This window comes from Rhinichthys klamathensis, unplaced genomic scaffold (genome assembly GCF_029890125.1).
Source record: "Rhinichthys klamathensis goyatoka isolate OS25496 unplaced genomic scaffold, OSU_Roscu_1.1 h1tg000450l_1, whole genome shotgun sequence".
Classification (NCBI taxonomy): Eukaryota; Metazoa; Chordata; class Actinopteri; order Cypriniformes; family Leuciscidae; genus Rhinichthys; species Rhinichthys klamathensis.
Window position 1 is genome coordinate 120,001 of NW_026606943.1, and position 10,875 is coordinate 130,875.

Below are 10,875 nucleotides of genomic sequence, written 5' to 3' on the forward strand. Positions count from 1 at the left end.
CATTTAGCACTTGTACAAAAAGACAAAACAGAAATCTTGTGCATTCACACGTAGCACTTGTAAAAACAAACAGAAATCTTATGCGTTTGCCACTTGTGTACAGTAAGCCCATGTAAAAAATAAAGTACAAAAATATACAAATAAGTGCATTACTCAGCCACAGCCTCATGTCTCTGTGCTGGGTCAGGCCACAGGACTTCATCCACATCACAGGCCACATTTTGTCTGGCCAGGCAACGGGGGAAAAGTATCCAGGCTTGGCATGCCTCCACACCTGTGCCACCAAACCTGTGCCACCACACCTGTGCCTCCACACCTGTGCCACCACACCTGTGCCTCCACACCTGTGCCACCAAACCTGTGCCACCACACCTGTGCCTCCACACCTGTGCCTCCACACCTGTGCCACCACACCTGTGCCTCCACACCTGTGCCACCACACCTGTGCCACCACACCTGTGCCTCCACACCTGTGCCTCCACACCTGTGCCACCACACCTGTGCCTCCACACCTGTGCCTCCACACCTGTGCCACCACACCTGTGCCTCCACACCTGTGCCACCACACCTGTGCCTCCACACCTGTGCCTCCACACCTGTGCCTCCACACCTGTGCCACCACACCTGTGCCTCCACACCTGTGCCACCACACCTGTGCCTCCACACCTGTGCCACCACACCTGTGCCACCACACCTGTGCCTCCACACCTGTGCCACCACACCTGTGCCTCCACACCTGTGCCACCACACCTGTGCCACCACACCTGTGCCACCACACCTGTGCCTCCACACCTGTGCCTCCACACCTGTGCCACCACACCTGTGCCTCCACACCTGTGCCTCCACACCTGTGCCACCACACCTGTGCCTCCACACCTGTGCCTCCACACCTGTGCCTCCACACCTGTGCCACCACACCTGTGCCACCACACCTGTGCCACCACACCTGTGCCTCCACACCTGTGCCTCCACACCTGTGCCTCCACACCTGTGCCTCCACACCTGTGCCACCACACCTGTGCCTCCACACCTGTGCCTCCACACCTGTGCCACCACACCTGTGCCTCCACACCTGTGCCTCCACACCTGTGCCACCACACCTGTGCCTCCACACCTGTGCCACCACACCTGTGCCTCCACACCTGTGCCTCCACACCTGTGCCTCCACACCTGTGCCTCCACACCTGTGCCACCACACCTGTGCCTCCACACCTGTGCCTCCACACCTGTGCCACCACACCTGTGCCTCCACACCTGTGCCTCCACACCTGTGCCACCACACCTGTGCCTCCACACCTGTGCCTCCACACCTGTGCCACCACACCTGTGCCACCACAGTCCCATGGCTTGCAGGAGATTTACCCTGGTGTAAGGTTGGCGCTCATATACCTTCCACCGCCATGAGGAGAAGAATCCCTCAATGGGGTTTAGGAAAGGGGAGTACGGTGGAAGGCAAAGATTGATAAAACCTTGGTTCATATTGAACCACTCTCTAACCTGGAGGGCTCTGTGAAAACTCACATTGTCCCAAACAACAGCATAGATGGGATGCTCCTCCTGCTGCCCTGACAGAGCATCTCGCGTGTGATTGAGGGAGATGAGGAGCTGGTGAGTGTTGTAGGGCCACAGGTTGGCATGATGGTGGATGGCAGCACATAATGTGACATTGCCCCCACGCTGCCCAGGAACACCAACAATGGCCCGATGGCCAATTACGGCCTCTCCTCCTTTTGGTGAGATTAAACCCAGCTTCATCCGTGTAGATGTATTCATGGGGACTTTCCATTGCATCCAGTTGAAAAACCCTCTGTAGAAATAGATATAGTTTTGTAAGTGATACGGAAAGTGATTTAGGCCAGTACATTCAACATTGAATGTGTCTGGATATATGCCAACCTGTACATACTGGAATCTTTGCTCTTTGACTATGTATCGCGGTTTCTGTTGCGCTTGAGGACACGATCAACAGTAGAGAGGCTGACGCTGTTGATACCCTCAAAATTTGCATGGTCCTCAACAGTGTTGGGCAGTAACGCGTTACTAGTAACGCGTTACTGTAACGCAGTTACTTTTGACAGTAACTAATACTGTAACGCATTACTTTTTAAATAAAGTAACTCCGTTATCGTTACCATATGGTGCGTTGTCCGTTACTTTTTTAAATTAATTAGTTGCTGGAGCGGCTGAGAAGTGTGCGCTGTTACACAGTACGAGATTACTGAAGAGACTGCTAGCATTATACAGAGCGAGAGGACACATAAACTCACTGGCTGAGTTGTTTACGTTAACACGTGAGGCTGCGCGAGCACGGAGATTACAAGCTGCACGGAGAGCGCTGAGCACTTCAGATGCGCATTTAAAACACAGACAGCGAAACGGTATGAATACAGAACACTAAAGTACACATTGCCATATCATTATAAAGTAATATTTTGTCTAGATGCTGCATCAACAGAGAAAGAACAGAAGCTTGCCGTCGAGTCTGAGAGGAATAACATTAGTAACGGCTAACTTACCTCAAGCGATTAAAGCAATGTGACCAAAACACACGCAGACCTGACCCAGATGTTTTATGTCGCAATTGTTACCATCTATTTGCATTAGTTTATATCCAGCTGGTCACTGTTATGCATTCATTAGCCGGCGAAGTTGTATTTTTAAAGCTGACGTGATTGCAATGCTTACATTGATATGTTCATGCAGCGACATCAAGTTTCCTAATCAAGTGTTCTAAAATTTAAGCAAATAAAGTGAAAGACTATACATGTAATATATAGGTCTACATTTATGTAATTTTAATGCTCTGGCCTTTGCAGATATTTAAATATGGCCATCTTCTATAAGCTTGAATCATATAAAATGGTAACACTTTACAATGAGATTACAATTTTAGCATTAAATATGGTTAATAAATGTTGTAGAAGTATCATTCATTGTTAGTTTTTTAATTTCAACATTTACTTAATACATTTGAAATTGAGTTTAAATTGTTATTGTATCTGTTATTACCTTAGTTAATTAGCCTACTATGAACTAACAAGAATGATCAAGGTACAATTGTATTGCTCAAATATTCATTCATGCAGTAAAAACGTATTACTGTCAGCTGCATGAACATATCAATGTTGAGAAAGCAAACACATCACTAGCTTTACACATGCTTGTTTTGTTATTTATTTCAGAAATCCTTGTGATATATTCAGTTTGTGCTGGTCTGACTTAAATAAAATAGTGTTTAAAAATTACTTTCTGTTTAAGTCAGTTTTGTGTTTGTATAGACCATAACGCATAAAAGGGCATTAATGGGAACATTAAAGAACTTTCTTTAAAAAAGTAACTAAAAAGTTACTTTTCACAGTAACGCATTACTTTTTGGTGCAAGTAATCAACAAAGTAATTGAGTTACTTTTTGAATGAAGTAACTAGTAACTGTAACTAGTTACTATTTCTTAGTAACTAGCACAACACTGGTCCTCAATGATCTTTTGCTGAATTTCCCTCAGTTTAATGGCATTGTTCTCACGGACCATATCAACAATTAGGGTCTCTTGGTGTGGGGAGAACATACCTGTCCTCCCACCCCCATGTGGCGGTCTTTCAATTCTACAAAAAGAGAACATGGAGTTACAAAAAATATACATGGAATACTAGGCCTACAAACAGTTCACCAACCCTCCATTACAATACTACAGTACATTGGTACAGTGATGTACTGAAACATATTTACTTACAGTATACTGTGGTACAGTATATATTATGTCATACAGTAATTGCTTACAACATTTACATACTGTACTATAATGTCAAAAAGGGTAATTACCTGTTCTATGGTGGACACAGTGAATCTACTGATGTTTGGTTGTACCCGTTGTCCAGCCTCCCTCATGCTCATACCATGGACAAGAACATGGTCAATCACAGTAGCTCTGATTTCATCAGATATTACTGTTCTTTGTCTTCGCTGACCACCTCGACCTCCTCGACCTCCTCTCACACGAACTCTTCCTCTCAGATTTCTATCCATTAGAGCCTCACACACCAGTGCTCTCTGAACTGGCTTACTGTATATGTTCCCTCACATCATTGGGAACATATACAGGGGGGGGGGGGTTTCCCGGGACTGTCCCGTATTTCAACTCTAATTTTAGTGTCCCGACTTATTATGAAAAAATCATGTTTTGTCCCGTATTTCATCGTTAATATATATTTTTATATATTATAGGTTTCGTTTTCGAAAGGCTACGTGAATATGTATGTATGTTATGTTCAAAACCGTGTAGCGCGCGCATGACAGAGAGGGAGAGAGCGAGAGACCTTGCGTGTGTGTGTGCTATAGTACGCATTACTACAATATTGTACGCATTATAATGTAATGTAGACAGACACTGTAATTAAAAGAGGTTTGAATTTTTCTTTGCTCAATTTGCACACTGAATATGGGTTGGAGCTTTTAGTTTTGAACAATCAAAGTGCACCAGATTGATGAATTTAACATTAAAATGCACAAAATTTTCTTACGGGGAAATACCCCCGAAACCCCCTAAACCTTGTAGCAGCCCAATAGATTGTAATAATAGTAGGCCTAGTGGTGGTAGTAGTTGTAATTTATCTACTAAAAGTTATTTATGGTCAGATAAAATATAGTTGTACAATGCAACTATGATGTAAATATCCTTGAACGTTCTTTGTAGCATTTGTATGAACAATTTATTGTTTAAGTTTTTGAGTAACTATAAGAGCTTGTTTAGTTTAATAAATACTTATAATTTTTATATTTTTTTATATTGCGCAAAACTCAATATCGCCTAGGGCAACCAAAGGGTTAGAGCCGGCCCTGACTCCGCCCCCTCTATCGTGACTGAATGAGCTGAAGCTCCGCAGCCGCCGCACTGCAGACAGCAGCTGAACGGAGTTTTGCAAGGGTAAACAAAGATCTTGTTGTTTGAATAAGTACTAAACACGTCGCTATAAAAGCTCATATTTTATTTATTTGATGTCTGACTAAGATATGTGGGACCTGACAGAGAGGGCTATGCTAGCATTTGCCATAGTCATAGCCAATACATAGCCTACACTTAAATAGCCTGTGCATACAGTAGCATTTCATTTTTTATAAAATGCGATTTTGACCAAATGTATTTTACAACAGGAAAAACTGAGCGCCTATATAGCTATATTAATATTATAACAATCTAGTTGGTAAGCTGTTGATGAAAATGTAATGATGCCGCCGGCGCCGTTTCCATCGGAGAATCATAAGCACATGCGCGCCCCCGCGCTGTTCGTACTGGAACTACACATCCTCGTCACCTAGGTAACATATATGAAATTATGGTTAATTCAAGGCTGTTAATATGCACTTACTCGCTGTCTAATTTTTGAATCTATAGTATTTTATACTCTCCGGTCATCCTCACATGTCTAAATGTAGTAAAACGTGGTTTTCACTTCTGATCACTTCTGCAGAATGTTTATCATGCATAATGTAATTCATGATTTCATTCATTTCAAGGCTTAATATATTTGATCCAAAATAAGCAAAAACAGTAATATTGTGAAATATTTTTACAATTTAAAATTATATTAGAATACTATTTTAATATATTTTAAAATGTCATTTATTTCTGTGGTCAAAGCTGACTTCAGTGTCATGTGATCCTTCTAGGGATGCACCGATGTGAAAATTTTGGCCGATACCGATAACCGATATTAATATTGCTGTTATGGCCGATACCGATATTTACCGATGTCGATATCTATAGAAAACACATTTTTATGATAATCAAATAAAGAGCTTTTTTCCAAAACACATTTTTATTTTTTATTTTCAGAAATGACTGATATTGGGCACCTTTACCTGTGTGCAAAATATGTCATCAGATTTTCAAAAGAAAAAATAAATATTTATATAAACATTTTTTTAAATAAAGGATACAAGTCCTGAATTCACACTATGAATAAGCCAACCCTGAGTATTCTCAAATCTCAATAAACATCTAACTCACTTGAGACAAAGTTACTGTATTCTGTGAACATTGTACAACAGTTCAAAACTTTAAAGTACAGTAGTAGGCCTTAAATGGCCAAAGCCAAAAGTATTGAAAGGTAAAATGTGAAAATGGAGCCAGAACAAACTGGACTGAACAGACACTGGCTTTTGCAGTCTTCTGAACTGTAAGTACAGTAACTAAGTACTGTAACTACCAAGTACTTTAGGGTTAGGCCTAACCCTTGGCCTTCCCGGGCTTTGGAAGCAGACAAATGTTGTACTTAACAAACAGGAGCATTTCTGCTCTCTCTGTACCGATCCTATTTCTCTTTTCACTGACAACATTTGAAGCGCCGGAGAAGAGACGTTCACTTTCCACGCTTGTACAGGGAGCTGAAAGGTACTTGCGTGCCATTGGGGCGAGGGCAGGGAAGCGGGTCATGTTGCTTTGCCAGTACTGCAGCGGGCTCACATTTCTGGGGATGGTGGGCTCACTCAGGTAACCATGCACCTACAAGAAATATAGACAAGTGTAAATATACATCTCTGGCAAATCATCAGGAAATTATTATTCAACATTTGTATTCATGACACCAAATGAAATAAAATAACTGTTCATTCAGTTTTTCATGAGATTTTACTGTCAATAAATGATCTGATCACACAAAGAAATGTGAAAAACTTAATTTGAATGAAAGACTATTAAAAGATTATCTGATTCAAATAGTATAGTAACCTAGCCTACCTGCACACTCGTTGAACCTGTTGCCTGTTCATCCTGCTCCTTTTCCTCCAGAATTTCATCGAACATGTCCAGGAACGAATGCCCTTCACTTGGTGTACACATCCTCTTTTCTTGTGGTTCACCTTCTTCTGGCTCAGTGTCTTCTGTGTCTGGTGTAGGCCCAAATGTGGCACTGGCGCTGGTTGTCGCTGACACTGTCATCTTGTCCACTTCTTTCTCTAGCTTGTTTTTTGCCACTTGCTTGAGATCTGCATCAAAGTAGCGATCTTTGTATCTGGGGTCCAGGATTGTTGCCAAGTAGTAGAGTTGCTCGGAGAAAGTGGTTTCAAATCTCTTGTTCATGGCTTCAAGCAGTGCAGACTTGGTCGTTTTGACCCCACTGTCGGTTTCGGCTGTCTTGTTCAGAAAACGCTTGAGTGCCACAACAGACGGGATCACGTCAGCAGCTGTAGCTGTATGCGAGCTAATCTCTCTCGTCAACTCTTCAAAGGGTGCCAGGAGTGTGGTCATTTTCTCAATGAGACTCCACTGGTTTGCGTTGAGAGATACAGGCAGTCCGTGGTAAGCCTCGTACATAACCAGTGCGCGCTTTTGTTCCAGGAGAGTTGTCATCATCAGGAATGTACTGTTCCAGCGCGTTGGGACGTCCTGTTGTAGCATCTTGGTCTTCATTCCCATCTCTCTCTGGATGTCTCTCAGCCGAGAGGTACCAAGGGGGGAGCTTTTAAAATGTCCGACTATTTTTCTCGCTATAGCCAAAGAGTCAACACCGCTTCGCTGGCTTAGTACTGCATCGTGCACTGCTAACTGCCCCAGATGAGCCATACAGCCCAGGCTTTTAACACCACACTCCTCCATCGCCTTCACCATATTTCGTGCCTTGTCTCGAAGGACAACGTGCACATTTTCTTTCCGGATTCTCCATTCTGTAAACATGCCCTCAAACGCACTGGCTATGGCGGTACCTGGAATAAAAGGATTTTAAAAAAAAAGTTTAATCAAAGACATGTTAGCTAGCTGGCACATGATACAATGCGTCTTTTTTCCCAACCAACTTCTGCCATTCCCGCATTCTGATCAGTCACGGCAGAAGTGGGTTGGGTGTATATATTGGCTATCTATAAAGTCTATATCGATTAGCATTACATTATAAACACAATAATCTATTATTATGAAAATACCTGTTATGGCTCAAAGAACACAGGTAAATCAAATATCATTGCAATCATGTTTACTGTCTTCAAAAGATCTTTATCTGCATTTGGGTATAAATTCAATAAATATTATTCCGGTCTATAGAAATCTAATGTAAACCTATGAGAATCTATAAATGTTTCTCCATATTATATTTCTTTTATAGCTAAAAGCCCTGAGGGACGTTGTTTTGTCAAGCGCTGTCATGACGACAGCACAGGAGGTTTTTTTTTCTGAATGAGAGCGGCTGACGCTCACAATTCATATTAAAGTTATCGACACATTTTTTTCATTACATCCTGACACAAATAAAGACATAACTGTCGCGATAAGTTTCTCAGAATACAATAGTGGTCAAATACTAAAACTTGAGTCTTATATCGTTTCGTTTTATGATGTAAAGTTCTAGTTTGTCAAGGTAATAACATTAACGTTAAATCTGATAGTATCTTTGAACTATTTAAACAAACAAAAACGCTTCAGTGCGCCCGCACTGGCAACGGTTAACAGGTTAATTTAATTAGCATCTGTCCAAAAAAATAGCCAGGCCTACCTGTATGCGAGCCAGGGAATTCTTGGGCATGTAACACGGCTCTCTTCATCTCGAAGTTGTTATTAATCCACTGAGCTGTGAGGCTCAACATGCTTGTTTGGTTAAGGTCGGAACTCCAGATACTGTTGTAAAACTGATGTCATTAGCATCGCTGTCGAGTAACTTGTGGACGTGGGTGGCTACGGTATCATGTAAGGCAGGCAGGGCGACATCCGCAAAGTAACGACGACTTGGCTTGTCATAGCGGGGCTCAGCGACCTCAAGCATCTCTCTGAAGCCTTCGTCTTCCACTACTGAAAACGGTTGGTCATCAACAGCGATCATCTTTGTTATTGCCATGGTCAATGCCTTTTGCTTCGGGTGGTCCTTGTGGAATTTCTTGTTCTTTTCCAACAAGCGTTCTATGGGGCTACCGACTGGTGCAGCTGCTGTAGTGTTATAAGCATTTTTCTTCTGCTGCTTGTTAGCATTAGCTAGTTTTTCATATTCTGTGTATGCTTCGGGATGCTTGTTTTTTAAGTGGGTGATCAAATTGGTCGTGTTGAACGATTTGACACGAACTCCCCCTCGCATCACCCGGCCCTCACAATTATTGCATACAGCATATCGAGGATCCTCTTCAGACACTTTGAAGAACGACCAGACAGACGACATCGTTGCTCCCTCACCAAAGGCAAAGTTAAACAGACTTTTTTTGCCGCCTCCAGCACATTATGTGACGTGCGCTCGTGCAAAAACAAACATCCCCGCCCCCGCACTCACATCTACACGCACGTCAAATACACAGGAATGATTATCGGCCTGTTCACATCGGCCCTATTTTGACATCGGAACGATACCGATGTGTAAAAAATTGACCATATCGGCCGATATTATATCGGCGGCCGATATATCGTGCATCCCTAGATCCTTCAGAAATGCTTTCACTGCAACTGTACTTTTCACACTATTTTATAATTTGTTTTCATTGCTGGCTTATTTTATGGGAAGTGTAGTGAATAAAAGACCTTCAAGAGACCAACATTGGTCCTCCACAGTATCAGGTTTTTGCCATCAACTGCAACTGTGGAGAGATCCCTTTCCAAAATGAGGTTAATTAAGAACCAACTCCGAAGCCTCTGCTCAGAGAAGAGACTCTCAGACCTTCTCCTCATAGCCATAGAGAGGGACAGCCCAGTGGATCACAGTGAAGTCATAATCATCTTCAAGCATGGCTCACAGAAGGTTTAAAGAAGCCCTGAAACCCTGTATATCTATATTATCATTATGGTTGTTATTAATAGTGAATAAATCTAAAGCTTTTGAGAATATTATTTTGTATTGAATTTGTCATGATGATGTGACCATTTCCTCCTTTTATGTAGGCTTACTAAATAATCTTGATATTAAAAAAAGGGAGGGGGTCGGGGGTGCCCTTTTTCAGTTTCAGCACATGCCCCTCAAAAGGTCTGTGCACGGCCCTGCGCCCCAGACCCGTCGCCAGACCTCAGTCTTAAGGGGGGCATATGAAATGCATGGGCGGGCACAATTATTATTAGCCTATAGTATGTATATTCATAATAATCGTATACTCTATTTGCGCAGCACGTAAACATCGCGTTAAACATAACCAACAGCAAAATGACCAGGTAGCCTTAGTATAGCCTACACCACATTACATAGAAGCAATGTTATGAATATCCATAAAACACTTGACTATACAACATATTAGATGTAACAGAAGCATCTCTCAAACATTGCATTTTATAGCAGTCAACAGAGGGATGCATTGCCACGAGACACACACACACACACACACACGCACGCACAGAGAGAGACATTAAACCTACCGGTGCTTTGAGTGGAGGCAGCGCTGTCCTCTCTCCAGTCCCTCCTGTCAGTACAGCGGGAGGCGGCGTTTCTCTGAGCAGAACCTCCTCATCACAGTATCCTTCCACTCGGACTTAAACTTGTGAGTGAGGTCCTTTTCAAAAGCAAGCTGAATCAGCTGGGCCTTGCGTCTGTGCAGCATACTGCGCCGATGCTCTGAGAAGGCGCCTTTGAGCGTGGAAAATGAGTTTTCACACATTGCTGTGGAAGCTCCTAAAGTTAGGGCAAGGGTGTAGGCTGTGAGGACAGTCGGCATAGCCTGGAGTGCACAGTTGAATGTGCTGAGGATGTTGGCTATTGTCCATTTTCCATCTTCGGGGGAATCGGGGTGTTAGTCATTTTCTTCACCAGGAACTCACGAGCCACAGTATATTCGGATTCAACCACATCAGTTCCAGCTAATACCAGGAGAGGGGTTACTTTTGACGGGTCCAGGAAATTATCCTCGGCCTCTGGGTTCAAAGCAGCCAGTGCGCCAATGAGCTCGCTACTGCGCTCTCCAAAACGCGCGCTCATCTCTCCTTG

General features: G+C 43.0%; 1 protein-coding gene across 1 annotated transcript; it reads right to left on the reverse strand.

The window, feature by feature from the left end:
* Window positions 1-3,449: 3,449 nt before the first annotated feature.
* LOC130071648 (zinc finger BED domain-containing protein 4-like) lies at window positions 3,450-8,530 on the reverse strand. Its single transcript, XM_056236509.1, has 4 exons — window positions 8,482-8,530; window positions 6,735-7,699; window positions 6,394-6,500; window positions 3,450-3,603 (listed from the first exon to the last, which is right to left on the reverse strand). The coding sequence occupies exons 1-4, from the start codon at window positions 8,528-8,530 to the stop codon at window positions 3,450-3,452; spliced, it is 1,275 nt and encodes a 424-aa protein (XP_056092484.1).
* Between the last annotated feature and the right edge of the window lie 2,345 nt (window positions 8,531-10,875).

Coding starts and splice junctions, on each gene's coding strand:
- LOC130071648 (XM_056236509.1), bottom strand. CDS start 8,530: ATGAAGAGAGCCGTGTTACATGCCCAAGAATTCCCTGGCTCGCATACA. Junction 7,700..8,481: donor ATTCCCTGGCTCGCATACAG/GTAGGCCTGGCT, acceptor CTTTTATTCCAG/GTACCGCCATAGCCAGTGCG. Junction 3,604..6,393: donor CTCGCCCCAATGGCACGCAA/GTACCTTTCAGC, acceptor CTCTTTTTGTAG/AATTGAAAGACCGCCACATG.